This window comes from Lonchura striata, chromosome 30 (genome assembly GCF_050655825.1).
Source record: "Lonchura striata isolate lonStrDom1 chromosome 30, ASM5065582v1, whole genome shotgun sequence".
NCBI classification, from domain to species: domain Eukaryota; kingdom Metazoa; phylum Chordata; class Aves; order Passeriformes; family Estrildidae; genus Lonchura; species Lonchura striata.
In genome coordinates, this window is record NC_140732.1 from 8,116,985 (window position 1) to 8,132,047 (window position 15,063).

The 15,063-nt window shown below is 54.0% G+C and overlaps 2 protein-coding genes and 1 pseudogene across 6 annotated transcripts in view; all 3 read right to left on the reverse strand.

Annotated features, from left to right (window-relative positions):
* The window catches only part of TYK2 (tyrosine kinase 2), a 29,128-nt gene extending 23,421 nt beyond the window's left edge, over window positions 1-5,707 (reverse strand). For 2 of the 4 annotated variants that reach the window (XM_085563193.1, XM_077787712.2), the window contains exons 1-6: window positions 5,635-5,669; window positions 4,461-4,523; window positions 3,665-3,850; window positions 1,430-1,553; window positions 552-696; window positions 127-290 (exon numbers count right to left, since the gene is read on the reverse strand). In XM_085563193.1, coding sequence (XP_085419319.1) covers window positions 127-290; window positions 552-696; window positions 1,430-1,553; window positions 3,665-3,842 — 611 coding nt within the window. In that variant the 5' untranslated portion in view covers window positions 3,843-3,850; window positions 4,461-4,523; window positions 5,635-5,669. Of the gene's footprint in view, window positions 1-126; window positions 291-551; window positions 697-1,429; window positions 1,554-3,664; window positions 3,851-4,460; window positions 5,591-5,634 lie in introns of those variants that run through there. The other 2 variants (XM_085563194.1, XM_085563192.1) reach the window with 2 other exon arrangements.
* Window positions 5,708-6,482: 775 nt separating this feature from the next.
* On the reverse strand, window positions 6,483-13,118 carry CDC37 (cell division cycle 37, HSP90 cochaperone). Of its 2 annotated transcripts, none has more exons than XR_014950460.1 (8): window positions 12,980-13,118; window positions 11,608-11,889; window positions 11,407-11,512; window positions 11,001-11,116; window positions 10,424-10,546; window positions 8,854-9,036; window positions 7,318-8,034; window positions 6,483-7,029 (listed from the first exon to the last, which is right to left on the reverse strand). XR_014950460.1 is itself a non-coding variant. In XM_077787735.2 (8 exons), exons 1-8 carry the CDS (start codon window positions 13,079-13,081, stop codon window positions 6,816-6,818), a joined length of 1,122 nt encoding a protein of 373 aa, XP_077643861.1. In that variant the 5' UTR covers window positions 13,082-13,118; the 3' UTR covers window positions 6,483-6,815. The 2 variants fall into 2 exon arrangements, 1 of the variants encoding a protein (XP_077643861.1); XM_077787735.2 differs by having other exon boundaries at window positions 6,483-6,953; window positions 7,963-8,034.
* Window positions 13,119-13,279: 161 nt separating this feature from the next.
* LOC146764985 (uncharacterized) lies at window positions 13,280-15,058 on the reverse strand (annotated as a pseudogene).
* Between the last annotated feature and the right edge of the window lie 5 nt (window positions 15,059-15,063).

Sequence of the window (15,063 nt, forward strand, 5' to 3'; positions counted from 1 at the left end):
AACAAGGAAAACGGTCGGGGAGAGGCGCAGGGAGAGCTTGGGACGCAACGGAAAAATCGCAAAAAGCGAGTCTGAAAAAAGGGTGAGAAATGAGGGGAAAGGCCTGTGGAAAAGCAGGAATTTTACCTGTATTTCCTGGCCACTTCCTCCAGGGAAATGCCCTTTTTTAGGGCAATGTGGGAGAGGTGGAGCACAGCCATCCCCAGGCTCTCGTTCTTGAATTTCTGGATTTCCGCCTCGCTCTGGAAATCCTTCAGGGAGGCGACGTCGTTGATGAATTCGAATTTTCCCTGTTCAGTGTGGGATAACCACAGCTAAAACCCAGCCCCGAGGTGATTTCCACAAGGATTTTTCCTTCTTGTTTTTCATTTAAAAGGTGAATAAAAATAACCTTAAAAAGGGAAAATTATCCCGTGGAATTCCAGAACCCCAGCTGGATAAAAACCTTTCCACAGGGAAAACTCAGGGGGGTTTTTTATCCTTAAAGAAACCCCTGGGGATGGAAAATGAGGAAAACAATCCCATTTTCTCCCCAAATCCTGCCCCGTTACCTGCTCAAACAGGTACTCGAAGGAGGATCTGTCCAGCAAAGCTCCTCCAGGAGGTTTTTCCTCGGGAGAATCCCCCGCCCGCGGAACGTTCCGGAAAACCGCCGGCTCCTTCTCGTTCATGCCGTGCCAATTCCGGAAATAAAACCTGGGACGGGGAGAGGGGAGGAGGAGAGGGGCTGGCCCCGTGCTGGGAGTCACATTTTGGGCTGAAATCGGTGGATTTGGGGGTTTTTCTTAAGGAATAAAATTGATTGGAATGGTTGGAGAACCGTCCACGTGCTTCAAAAAAATTGGGATTTGAGCAGAGGGAATGAATCCCAGCTGGGAATGAAGGGCAGCAGCCTCTTCCTGCCTCCAGAATGGGATCATTGAAAGCTTTTCCCAAATTTTCTTTTTTTCCATGGATTTCCTGCTGCTCCCAAAAACCTCCGGGAGGGACACTGAGGAGGAATATCAGGAATAAATAAACGGATTTTTGGGCAGCAGCCTCTTCCTGCCTCCAGAACGGGATCATTGAAAGCTTTTCCCAAATTTTCTGTTTTTCCATGGATTCCCTGCTGCTCCCAAAAACCTCCGGGAGGGACGCTGGGGAGGAATATCGGGAATAAATAAACGGATTTTTGGGCAGCAGCCTCTTCCTGCCTCCAGAACGGGATCATTGAAAGCTTTTCCCAAATTTTCTGTTTTTCCATGGATTCCCTGCTGCTCCCAAAAACCTCCGGGAGGGACATTGAGGAGGAATATCGGGAATAAATAAACGGATTTTCGCACGCTGACGGAGAAGCCAAACCCAGCATTCCCCTCCTTTGGGTGTGAGCGGTTTTTCCAAGGAAATCTGGGATTTCCAAGGAAAATTCCACGGGATTTCCGAAGCCCACCTCATCCTGAAGATCAGGTGGACGTTGGTGTCCGGCCCGATGTGGAACTGGTGGTTGGGCGGCAGCCAGAGCCGGCGCTGGGGGTCGTAGAGGGCGAAGAGGCTGTAGCAGAGCGGGGTGATTCCTGCCAGGAACGGGAAAAGATGAAAAAAAATGAAATTCCAGGGGTTTGTGCCTCAAAAACTGAAATTACAGGGGTTTGTGCCTCAAAAACTGAAATTACAGGGGGATTGTGCCCCAAAAAACTGAAATTACAGGGGGATTGTGCCCCAAAAAACTGAAATTCCAGGGGGATTGTTACCAAAAAAATGAAATTACAGGGGTTTGTACCTCAAAAAAATGAAATTCCAGGGGTTTGTGCCCCAAAAACTGAAATTACAGGGGTTTGTGCCCCAAAACCTGAAATTACAGGGGTTTGTGCCCCAAAAACTGAAATTACAGGGGGATTGTGCCCCAAAAACTGAAATTACAGGGGTTTGTGCCTCAAAAACTGAAATTACAGGGGGATTGTGCCCCAAAAACTGAAATTACAGGGGTTTGTGCCTCAAAAACTGAAATTACAGGGGGATTGTGCCCCAAAAACTGAAATTACAGAGGGTTTTGCCCCAAAAACTGAAATTACAGGGGTTTGTTACCAAAAACTGAAATTACAGGGGTTTGTTACCAAAAAAATGAAATTCCAGGGGTTTGTTACCAAAAAATTGAAATTCCAGGAGCTTTGTTCCCTGGGAATTCCTGGTGTTTGTTTTGCCTGGAAATTCCTGCTGCATTCCCTGGCAATTCCTGCTGTTCCTTTCTCTGGCAATTCCCAGTGTTTTCCTTGGGAATTCCCAGTGTTTTCCCTGGCAATTCCTGGTGTGTTCCTGGGTGTTTTCTTTGGGAATTCCTGGTGTTTTCCCCATCAATTCCCAATGTTTCTTTGGGAATTCCTGGTGTTTTCCCTGCGGTTTTCCTGGGTGCTTTCCCTGGTGTTTTCTTTGGGAATTCCTGCTGTTTTCCCTGCTGTTTTCCCTGGTGTTTTCCCCATCAATTCCCGCTATTTCTTTGGGAATTCCCGCTGTTTTCTCGGGAGTTTTCCCCACCGATTCCCACCATTTCTTTGGGAATTCCCGGTGTTTTCCCTGGTGTTTTCCCGGGTGTTTTCCCTGCTGTTTTTCCCCATCGACTCCCGCTGTTTTTTTGGGAATTCCCGCTCTTTTCCTGGGTGTTTTTCCCGGGTGTTTTCCCCATCAATTCCCCACTGTTTCTCTGGTTATTCCCGCTGTTCTCCCCAGCGACTCCCACAGTTTTCTGGGAATTCCCGAGTGTTTTCCCCATCAATTCCCGCTGTTTTCTGGGAATTCCCAGGTGTTTTCCCCACGAATTCCCGCTGTTTCTCTGGGAATTCCCAGGTGTTTTCCCCACTAATTCCCACTGTTTCTCTGGGAATTCCCGGGTGTTTTCCCCAGCGACTCCTGCAGTTTTTTGGGAATTCCCGGGTGTTTTCCCCACTGACTCCCGCCGTTCTCTGGGAATTCCCGCTGTTTTCCCCAGCAACTCCCACTGTTTCTCTGGGAATTCCCGAGTGTTTTCCCCAGCGACTCCCGCAGTTTTTTGGGAATTCCCAGGTGTTTTCCCCACCGACTCCCGCAGTTTCTCTGGTCATTCCCGCTGTTTTCCCCAGTGACTCCCGCTGTTTTTTGGGAATTCCCGGGTGTTTTCCCGGGTGTTTTCCCCATCAATTCCCGCAGTTTCTCTGGTCATTCCTGCTGTTTTCCCCAGTGACTCCCCGCTGTTTTTTGGGAATTCCCGGGTGTTTTCCCCACCGACTCCCGCTGTTTTTTGGGAATTCCCGGGTGTTTTCCCCACCGACTCCCCGCTGTTTTTTGGGAATTCCCGAGTGTTTTCCCCACCGACTCCCCGCTGTTTTTTGGGAATTCCCAGGTGTTTTCCCCACTAATTCCCACTGTTTCTCTGGGAATTCCCGCTGTTTTCCCCACTAATTCCCGCTGTTTTCTGGGAATTCCTGAGTGTTTTCCCCACCGACTCCCCGCTGTTTTTTGGGAATTCCCAGGTGTTTTCCCCACTAATTCCCACTGTTTCTCTGGGAATTCCCAGGTGTTTTCCCCACTAATTCCCGCTGTTTTCTGGGAATTCCCGGGTGTTTTCCCCACTGACTCCCGCCGTTCTCTGGTCATTCCCGCTGTTTTCCCCGCCGACTCCCGCCGTTTTTTGGGAATTCCGGCGCCTGCTCACCGAGGCCGCGGGCCAGCTCGATGCAGATCTCCTCGGCGCTGCGGCTGCCGCCGCCGAAGACGCGGCAGCGCTGCGGCTGCTCGGCGCCGCTCCAGTGCAGCAGCACCTTCAGCCCCGCGCCGGCCGGGAACGCGCAGCCCTCGGCCTCGGCCGCCGCGCCGCGCCGGCACAGCGGCATCGCGGAGCCTGCCGGGGAAAAACGGGAATTTGGGGGGAAAAAACGGGATATGGGGCAAAAAACGGCAAAAAAATTGGGGGTTTTATCACTTTTTCCCAGGAAAATTTGGGTTTTTTATCACTTTTTCCCAGGAAAATTTGGTGCCTTTTTTACCAATTTATCCCAGGAAATTTGGGGTTTTTATCACTTTTTCCCAGGAAATTTGGGGTTTTTATCACTTTTTCCCAGGAAAATTTGGCTTTTTTACTGATTTATGGAACGCGCAGCCCTCGGCCTCGGCCGCCGCACCGGCACAGCGGCATCGCGGAGCCTGCCGGGGGAAAAACGGGATTTGGGGGGAAAAAACGGGATTTGGGGCAAAAAACGGCAAAAACTTGGGGGTTTTTATCCCTTTTTCCCAGGAAAATTTGGGGGTTTTATCCCTTTTTCCCAGGAAAATTTGGGTTTTTTATCACTTTTTCCCAGGAAAATTTGGGTTTTTTGTCACTTTTTCCCAGGAAAATTTGGGGTTTTTTTTACCAATTTATTCCAGGAAAATTTGGCTTTTTTATCAATTTATTACAAGAAAATTTGGTGCCTTTTTTACCAGTATTTCCCAGGAAAGTTTGGCTTTTTTACCAATTTATGGAACGCGCAGCCCTCGGCCTCAGCAGCCACGTGGGCACAGCGGCATCGCAGCACCTGCCAGGGCAAGAAACGGGATTTGGGATGAAAAATGGGATTTGGGGTGAAAAATATGGCAAAAAACTGGGGTTTTTATCACTTTTTCCCAGGAAAATTTGGTTGTTTTTTCAGTTTATCCCAAGAAAATTTGGTGCCTTTTTTACCAATTTATCCCAGGAAAATCTGGCACCTTTTTTACCAGTTTCAGGGTGAATTTTTGACCCATTTTGGGGTGGATTTTGACCCATTTCGGGGTGGATTTTAACCCATATCGGGGTGGATTTTGTCCAATTTTCGGGTGGATTTTAACCCATTTTCGGGTGGATTTTAACCCATTTTGGGATGGATTTTGACCCATTTCAGGATGGATTTTAACCCATTTTCGGGTGGATTTTAACCCATTTTGGGATGGATTTTTTACCCATTTTCAGGTGGATTTTGTCCAATTTTCGGGTGGATTTTGACGCATTTCAGGATGGATTTTGACCCATTTTCGGGTGGATTTTGTCCAATTTTCGGGTGGATTTTGACCCATTTCAGGATGGATTTTGACCCATTTTGGGGTGAATTTTTGACCCATTTCAGGATGGATTTTGACCCATTTTCGGGTGGATTTTGTCCAATTTTCGGGTGGATTTTGACCCATTTCAGGATGGATTTTGACCCATTTTGGGGTGAATTTTTGACCCATTTCAGGATGGATTTTGACCCATTTTGGGGTGAATTTTTGACCCATTTCAGGATGGATTTTGACCCATTTCAGGATGGATTTTGACCCATTTCAGGATGGATTTTGACCCATTTTCGGGTGAATTTTTGACCCATTTCAGGATGGATTTTGACCCATTTTCGGGTGGATTTTGACCCATTTCACTCTCAGAGGAGACTCCCCCCCCCGCCCCGCTTGGTTCCGTCCCCTGCCCCGCTCTCCCCCCGCCCGCCCCGCTTGGTACCGACCCGCGGCCATTCACCGCCTCGGTTCCGGGCCCGTCCCCGGCTGGCACCGCCCCTCCCGGTACGAACCGAGCCTCTCCCCGTCCCGGTTGGTACCAACCCCCCGTTATCCCCCCGGTAGCCGCCGCTCCGTGGGTCGGTACCGGCTCCCCCCCCCCGGTCCCCCCGTTGGTACCGGCCCGGCCCCGCCGCCGCTCCGGCTCCCTCCGCCCCGCAGAGCCGCCGCTCCCCATTGGCCCGGAGAGACGCGCGCTGCCATTGGCCGGCGCCAGGCCACGCCCACGCGCCTCAGGGAAGGATCTGATTGGCTGAGGGGCGGGGCATCAAGATTGACATGACGCGTGGGCGTGGCCACGCTGAGCCGGGGGCGGGGCTTGGGGAACAGCTGGAAACAGAATTTGGGGGCACAGCTGGATTTAAAACCATGGGCACAGCTGGATCCAAACCCACGGACACAGGTGGATTTAAACCCACGGGCACAGCTGGATTGAAACCCAGGGGAACAGCTGGATTGAAACGGGCACAGCTGGAATTAAACAGGGGCACAGCTGGATTTGAACCCAGGGGCACAGCTGGATTTGAACAGCGGCACAGCTGGATCCAAACCCAACGGCACAGCTTGATTGAAACGGGCACAGCTGGATTTAAAACCATGGGCACAGCTGGATCCAAACCCACAGACACAGGTGGATTTAAACCCATGGGCACAGCTGGATTCAAACATGGGCACAGCTGGATTTCAACATGGGCACAGCTGGATTTGAACCCAAGGCACAGCTGGATTGAAATGGGCACAGCTGGACTAGGACGCAACCTGGGGGTGCCAAACCCCTCAGAGGAGCCCCAAAAACCCCCTCAAAACACCCCCAAACCCCCTCAAAATGGCTCCAAACCCCCACAAAACGCCCCAAACCGCCCCCAGCCCCCCCAGAGGACCCCCCGAGCCCCCCAAACCGCCCCCAGCCCCCCCAGAGGCCCCCCCCGAGCCCCCCAAACCGCCCCCAGCCCCCCACTCCACGCTCGGCCTCTCCAATCTCTTTTATTCTCCGCTCCGGCACCGCGGCTCCGACCCCTCCCCCTCCCCCCAAACCCACCCGGGGGGGGCCCCGAAATTCCCAAAATCCTTCCCCAAAGTCTCTACACGGCGTGAAAAGCGCAGGGGGGTGGGGGGGTGGTGGGGGAGGGGAGCGGGGAGGGGCTGCGGGGGTGGGGGTGGGGCAGGGCCCCTCCCCCGGCTGCTTTTTTGCTGCTTTTCCGCGTGGGTTGGGTTTGGTTTTTTTTTCTTGTTTGTTTGGTTGTTTTTGTGACCTTTTCTGCCTTTTCTCTGTGGTGTTTTCGGGGGGCTCGGGGCTCCCCTCAGGGCTTGGCCTCGTCCCGGGCGCCGTTCTCCTTCTGCAGCTCCTCCCCGGGGCCCTTCTCCGCCCCGTCGCCGCCCTTGGCGTTGGGCACCCAGAGCCCCGAGTCGATGCAGCGCTGCATGTGGTACTTGGCCTCCTGGAAAAGGGGGGCCGGGGCGTTTGGGGACACCCCCGGGGGATTTGGGGACATCCTGAGGGGTTTGGGGACACCCCTGAAGGGTTTGGGGATACTCCCGGGGGATTTGGGGACACCCCCAGGGGATTTGGGGACATCCTGAGGGGTTTGGGGACACCCCCGGGGGATTTGGGACCCATCTCGAGGGATTTGGGGACACCCCGAGGGGTCTGGGGACACCCCCGGGGGATTTGGGGACACCCCCGAGGGATTTGGGACCCGTCCCAAGGGATATGGGGACACCCCGATGGATTTAGGGACACCCCAAGGGGTTTGGGGATACTCCCGGGGGATTTGGGAACACCCCCGAGGGATTTGGGGACACCCCGAGGGATTTGGGACCCATCTCGAGGGATTTGGGGACACCCCGAGGGATTTGGGGACACCCCGAGGGGTCTGGGGACACCCCCGAGGGATTTGGGGACACCCCGAGGGATTTGGGACCCATCTCGAGGGATATGGGGACACCCCGAGGGGTCTGGGGACATCCCCGAGGGATTTGGGACCCGCCCCAAGGGATATGGGGACACCCCGATGGATTTAGGGACACCCCAAGGGGTTTGGGGACACACCCGAGGGGTTTGGGGACACCCCCAAGGGATTTGGGGACACCCCCGAGGGATTTGGGGACACCCCAAGGGATTTGGGACCCATCCCGAGGGATCTGGGGACACCCCGAGGGGTTTGGGGACACTCCGAGGGGTTTGGGACCTGTCCTGAGGGATTTGGGGACACCCCAAGGGATTTGGGGACCCCCCCGAGGGATTTGGGGACATGCCAAAGGATCTGGGAACCCCCCCAAGGGATTTCGGGACACCTCTGATGGGTTAGGGACACCCCTGAGGGATTTGGGGACACCCTCAAAGGATTTGGGGACACCCCGATGGATCTGGGGACACCCCCGAGTGATTTAGGGACACCCCGAGGGATTTGGGGACCCCCCGAGGGGTTTTTGGGGTAAAACACTCACGGTTGGGTCCATTTTGCTGATGGTGTCCTGCAGCATCTGAACGTCTTTGACATCGAAGCATTTCTGCAGCTCCTGCCGGGCCAGGCACTGGTCAGGGGGACTGGGAGGGACTGGGACGTACTGGGAGGGGCTGGGATATACTGGGATCACATTGGGAGCAACTGGGATATACTGGGAGGGGCTGGGATCAAACTGGGAGGGGCGGGGATCATGCTGGGAGTGACTGGGATATACTGGGAGTGACTGGGATCATGCTGGGAGTGACTGGGATATACTGGGAGTGACTGGGATCATGCTGGGAGTGACTGGGATATACTGGGAGTGACTGGGATCATGCTGGGAGTGACTGGGATGTACTGGGATATACTGGGAGTGACTGGGATCACACTGGGAATTATTGGGATCATGCTGGGAGTGACTGGGATCATGCTGGGATCACACTGGGAGTGACTGAGATCACTGTGGGAGTGACTGGGATATACTGGAAGTGACCGGGATCATGCTGGAAATGATTGGGATCATGCTGGGATCACACTGGAAGTGACCGGGATCATGCTGGCAGTGACTGGGACATACTGGGAGTGACTGGGATATACTGGGAGTGACTGGGATCATACTGGGAGTGACTGGGATATACTGGAAGCGACTGGGATCATACTGGGATCACACTGGGAGTGACCCGGCTCAAACTGGGAGCCAACGATCCCAAGGAAACACTCCAAAAACTCAAAACCGGGAGGTTGAACCTCAAAACCAGACCAGCACTGGGAGCGACCCCCTCAACCCAGCCCCACCGGGAGCCCCCAGACCTCCAGCACCCACTCAGAGTGGGGAAAAAGCTGCGAGGGGCCCCCGAAAGGCCCCAAATCGGGGGGTTCAGCCCGGACTCACGGGGGGCAGGGACTCGTAGACGTCGACGGGGTCGAGCCCGCCGGGCCCGAGGCGCTTCTGGCGCTCCTCCTCCTCGTACTCGCGCAGCGCCTTCTCCAGCCGCGCCCGCGCCCGGCCCCGCACCCGCTCCTTGAAGCCCTCCAGCTCCTCCGTGAACCCCTCCAGGTAGTGCTGGTCCGCCGTCTTGGGGGGAAAAACGGGGTTCCCCCAGGATCCAACCTGAATCCGCCCCAAATCTGCCCCGAATCCAACCTGAATCCGCCCTGAATCCAACCTGAATCCGCCCCAAATCTGCCCCGAATCCAACCTGAATCCGCCCCAAATCTGCCCTGAATCCAACCTGAATCCGCCCCAAATCCGCCCCAAATCTGCCCCGAATCTGCCCCAAATCCAACCCAAAGCCGTCCCAAATCCAACCTGAATCCGCCCCGAATCTGCCCCGAATCCACCCCGAATCCGCCCTGAATCTGCCCCAAATCCAACCCAAATCTAACCTGAATCCGCCCCGAATCTGCCCCAAATCCGCCCCGAATCCATTCCAAATCTGCCCCGAATCCAACTGAAATCCATCCCAAATCCGCCCCAAATCCAACTGAAATCCATCCCAAATCCGCCCCAAATCCACCCCGAATCCATCCCAAATCCACCCCACATCTTCCCCAAATTCGCCCCAAATCCGCCCCAAATCCAACTCAAATCCATCCTAAATCCATCCCAAATCCACCCAAATTCCATCCCAAATCCAACCCAAATCCGCCCAAATCCAAGCCCGGCGCCATCCAGTTAATGGCCCCGGAGAGTTGGGGATAAAGGAAGGGGAATTGGGGGCTGTGCCTCGATGAGGGGTTCTGAACCCCAACCTGCAGCTGCTTTTCCCAGCCCCGGAACCCCAATTCCACTCCTGAATCCCCAGTTCCACTCCTAAACACCCAATTCCAATCCCACACCCTGATATCCACTCCAAAATCCCCATTTCCACTCCTAAATCCCCATTTCCACTCCTAAATCCCCAATTCCACTCCAAAATCCCCATTTCCACTCCTAAATCCCCAATTCCACTCCTAAATCCCCATTTCCACTCCTAAATCCCCAGTTCCACTCCTGAATCCCCAGTTCCACTCCAAAATCCCCAATTCCACTCCTAAACCCCAAATTTCAATCCCACACCCTGATTTCCACCCCTGAAGCCCCAATATCAACCCCACACCCCCAATTCCAATCCCACACCCTCATTTCCACTCCTAAATCCCCAATTCCACTCCTAAACCCCAAATTTCAATCCCACACCCTCATTTCCACCCCTGAACCCCCAATTCCAACCCCAAATCCCCAATTCCACCCCCTGAGCTCCCCCTTTTCCACCCCGTCCCCCACTCCACCAGAACCCCCTCCCCTGGTCAAACCCCACGAAAAGGAGAAAAAATTTGAGGCTAAATCCTTGGAAATTGGGGTGCGCTTGGCCTCAGGGAGGGATTTTGGGAAAAGGAAAGAATTTGAGGCTACACCTGTGGAAATTTGGGTGCACACGGCCTCAGGGAGGGATTTTGGGGAGTCCAGGGGGGATTTTTACCTTAATTTTGGTGAAAAACTGCCGGAAGCAAGCCCTGGGATCCACCTTGAGGCTCTTGGCCAGCTCCAGAATGAACTGCATGACGATGGTCTGGTGGGCCACCTGCTCCATCAGCGCGTGTTTCTGGGGGGAAAACGGGGTCAAAATCCCCCCAAGATCCCCCAAAATCCCCATTCCCCACTCGGCCAAACCCCTTTTTGGGTGAGGAAGAGGCGATTTGGGTCAGGGAATCCCAAGTTGGATTGAGGATGAGACTGGGTTAGGTTCGATGCTCTTTAGGAGCTGTTTGATCCCAAATTAATCCCAAATTCCCTGATTTTGTGGGCTCCTCATCCCAGAAAAACCCTGGAGCTGCAGGAGAGGTGTCAACCTCTCTCCCAAGGAAAGGTGGGTGCTTCTACAGGATGATTTTAAGGATCTTTTCCCACCTCTCCTGCCTTGTAATTCCTCAATCTTCTCGGGTTTTTTTTGGCAGGAAAAACGGGAAGAAATCCGGAGAGGTGAGAACAAGGCAGCTCCAGCTTGCAAAAGTTGGGGATTTTAGGATTTTTACCCCAATTTCAGCCTGACTGCTCACCTCCTCCACCTCCAGGTCGATGCACCAGATGACCAGGTAGTTGGCTGTCTCCTCGCACACCAGGTGAGGGTTGTCCGACAGGTACTTCTGGCTGTCGTCCCAGCGCCTCAGCATCCCTGCCACCGGGAACCAGGAGAATTCCCCCTCCTCAGCCGGGGAACAAACCCCAAACTCCGCCTGGATGAGGCTGGCCAGGAGGGCGAGCACCTCATCGTGAAATTTAACCCAATTCCCCCCAAACTGTGCTTCAGCGGGAGGGAAAAAATGGGAAAAAGCACACAAAATCCTCAATTTTTCAGCGCAGCGAGAGGATTCCGGGTTGCTCCCACCACGGGGGGTGTTCCCAAGCTTGGAGAACCCCAAAAAGCGTCCCCCAGCTCCCTAAAGCCCCCCCAAACCCCCTCACCAAAGTGTTTAATCTGCTTCTCGTATCGCTCCACGAAGGTTTTGTGTTTCTTCTCCTTCTGCTCCTCCGTCTCCTCCTTCTCCTCGGCCTTCACGTTGAAAACGCTCTGGGAACGCCAAGGAAGGCAGGGAATGACTTGGGGGATTTAGGACACGCTGGGGGTGCTTTTTTTGGGGGGTTTTCTCCCCAAAAAACCCGCACCTTGCTGAAGCCATCCTTGCTGAGCGTGTCCACGTTCCAGGGCATGTTCTTCTCCTTCTTCCTCAGCTCCTCCAGCTTGTTCTCCCAACTTTTCTCCTCGTTCCTCAGCTGCTGGGCCTCGGCCTGGAGCTTCTCCAGCTCCCCTTTCCCACTCTCCGGCTCGGCGACTTCCAGCTCCTTCAGCTTCCTCTGGCACTCGGCCAGCTTGCGCTTGCACTCGCGGCAGCCTTTATCCAGCTCCTCCTTCTCCTTCTGGAACTGCTCCATGCGCTCCACGCGGGCCTGGGGCGGCAGGGAAGGAGCTGGGGCGCCTCGCTCCCGGGTTTTGGGGGGGTTTTGGGGGGTTCAGGAGGGGTTGAACCCCCAAATCCACCCCAGGGAGCTGCAGCTTTTCCATAGGGAATTGGGGAGGATCTGGAATTCTGGCGATTCCCACGGCCCAAAGCTGGGTGTGAGCCCTCGGAGGGGTCGCTGCCCCATCCTGGGACACGCAGGGGGATTTTGGGAGGCTGGGACCCCCCCCTCACCCTGAGGTGATTCCCGAGGGAAGGAGCAGCCCCTGGGCACGGCAGGGATGGAGCGGGAGATGCCAGGGGCAGCGGGAACCGGGAATGGGATGGGATGGGGAATGGAATGGGATGGGGAATGGGATGGGGCACTGGGAATGGGGAATGGGGGAATGGAACGGGATGGGGAGTGGGATGGGATGGGGCACTGGGAACGGGAAACAGGGAATGGGATGGGGCACTGGGAATGGGGAACCGGGAATGGGATGGGGCACTGGGAATGGGGAACGGGCTGGGATGGGACATCGGGAATGGGGAATGGGATGGGGAACGGGGAACGGGCTGATGATGGGGCACCGGGAACGGGGAACGGGCTGGGATGGGACATCGGGAATGGGGAATGGGATGGGATGGGGCACCAGGAATAGGAACCGGGCCGTGCCGGGATGGGGAACGGGAGCTGGGCCGTGCTGGGATAGAGAACCGGGAACGGGCTGGGATGGGATGAGGCACCGGGAACGGGAACCGGGCCGTGCCGGGATGGGGAACGGGAACCGGGCCGTGCTGGGATGGCGGAGCTCCCCGCGGGGGCTCCAGGGATGATCCCACGGGAATGCGGGGAGCCCCCGCCCCACGGGAGCCCCTGGAGCTGCAAAAGGACAACACCCCCCCCCATTCCCCGTCCTGCGGGAACACGGAGAGCCCCCCACACCCCCGGGCTCCCACGAACAACAGATCCCCAGCCCGTGCCTCCCCCGTCCCTCCGGGAATCCCGGGAATTCCGGTCGCCATGGGAACCGGGCCTCCCTGGGCGCGCCAGGCCCGGGGCTTGGGGGGAGAGCGCCGCGGGCCGGGCCGAGCCGCACCTGGTGGCGCCATCGGAAGAGACTGGCGGTGTCGATGTTGGGGTGAGTCTCGTCCTCGTCGTCCGAGACCTCGATGTGGTCCCACACGCTGTAATCCACCATGGCGCGGCCGCCGCCACCTTCCCTCCGGCCCCCGCCCGCTTCCGCCCGCGCCTGACGCACTTCCGGCGCCGCGCCCGGCCTCGCTCGCCGCCCGCGCCAGGCCGCGCCCTCTTCAAAGATGGCGGCGGATTTAAAGAGACACGAGCACCCCCCCACACACACACACACACACACACACACAGGCATGCGCCATGGTTTTTACCTGCGGGTGTAAAGGAGTTAATAGAATGAATAAAGTCTTTCAAACTATTTTAAGGGTTTAAGTTGAAGGAAAATCCTGATTTGAAAAGGTTTAGTTAACTAGGAACCCCTACTTTATATTATTTTAGGATTTAGTTGACGATAAATCCTATTTATTAATTCCTTAAATACTTAAATTGAGGAGGGATCTGTGCTTTCCATCGTTTTTAAGCGTTTAAATTGAAAGAAAATCCTGCCTCTTCAGTGATTTGAAGAGGTTTAGTTAACTAGGAATCCCTACTTTCTATTATTTTAGGGATTTAGTTGAGGATGAACCCAAATTTTTAATTACTCAAATAGTTAAATTGAGGAGGAATCTGTGTTTTTCATCGTTTTTAAGGGTTTAAATTGAAGGAAAAGCCTTCCTCTTCCATGATTTGATGAGGTTTAATTGACTGGGAATGACTACTTTCTATTATATAGGGATTTAGCTGAGGATAAATCCAAATTTTTAATTCCATAAATAGTTAAATTGAAGAGGAATCTCTGTTTTCCATCGTTTTTAAGGGTTTAAATTGAAAGGAGATTATTTATGGGACGTTTTAAGAGTTCCATCAACAGGGCCCCTCGATTTTAAGGGATCTTACAGGGAAAATGGTGTCAAAAAGCCCCAAAACTTGTGTTTCTTGAAGGAAAACCAGTAAAGGGAGGAGGAGGCCTCTTGTGGGGTTAAATTGAGTAGGAATTCCATTAAAAATTTAAATTGAGGCAGGATCCAACATTTTAAGGGTTTAAATTGAGGGAAACTCCACCCTTTTCACCATTTTTATGTCTTATTTTGGGAGGAGACCCCCTTTATCCACCATTTTAGGGGTCTAAACATAGAGGGAATGCCTTTTTCCATTTTTGAGGTTTAAACTGAGGGAGCAAAACCTTTTTTTCATTGGTTAAAAGGGTTTAATTAGAGGGGTTACTTAGGAGGGGAAAAAGGGGAGAACAGGAGGGGAAAAGGGCAGGAAATGTGAGAGGGGAAAGGGTGGGAAATGTGAGGGGGAAAAGGCAGGAAATGAGAGGGGAAATGTGAGGGGAAAAGGTGAGAAAGGTGAGGGGGAAAGGTGAGAAAGGTGAGGGGAAAAGGTGAGAAAGGTGAAGGGAAAATGGGCAGGAAATGTGAAGGGAAAATGGGTGGAAAATGTGAGGGGAAAAAGGACGGGAAATGTGAGGGGTAAAGGTGAGAAATGTGAGGGGGAAAGGTGGGAAATGTGAGGGGGGAAAAGGGCAGGAAACATGAGGGGAAAAAATGCAGGAAAGGTGAGGGGAAAATGGGTGGGAAATGTGATGGGAAAGGAGAAGGAAATGTGAGGAGGAAAAGGGCAGGAGAGGTGAGGGGAAAAGGGCGGGAAATGTGAGGGGAAAAGAGAGGGAAATGTGAGGGAAAAGGGAGGGAAACGTGAAGGGAAAATGGCAGAAAATGTGAGGGGAGAAAGGTGGGAAATGTGAGGGGGAAAGGTGAGAAATGTGGGGGTGGAAAGGGCAGGAAAGGTGAGAGGAAAAGAGGGAAATGTGAGGGGGGAAAAGGTGGGAAATGTGAGGGGGAAAAGGATAGGAAACGTGAGGAGAAAAAAAGCAGGAAAGGTGAGGGGAAAGTGGGTGGGAAATGTGATGGGAAAGGAGAAGGAAATGTGAGGGGAAGAAGGTAGGAAATGTGAGGGGGAAAAGGGCAGAAAATGTGAGGGGAAAAGGGCGGGAAATGTGAGCGTGGAAAGAGAGGGAAACATGAGGGGAAAAGGGCAGGAAATATG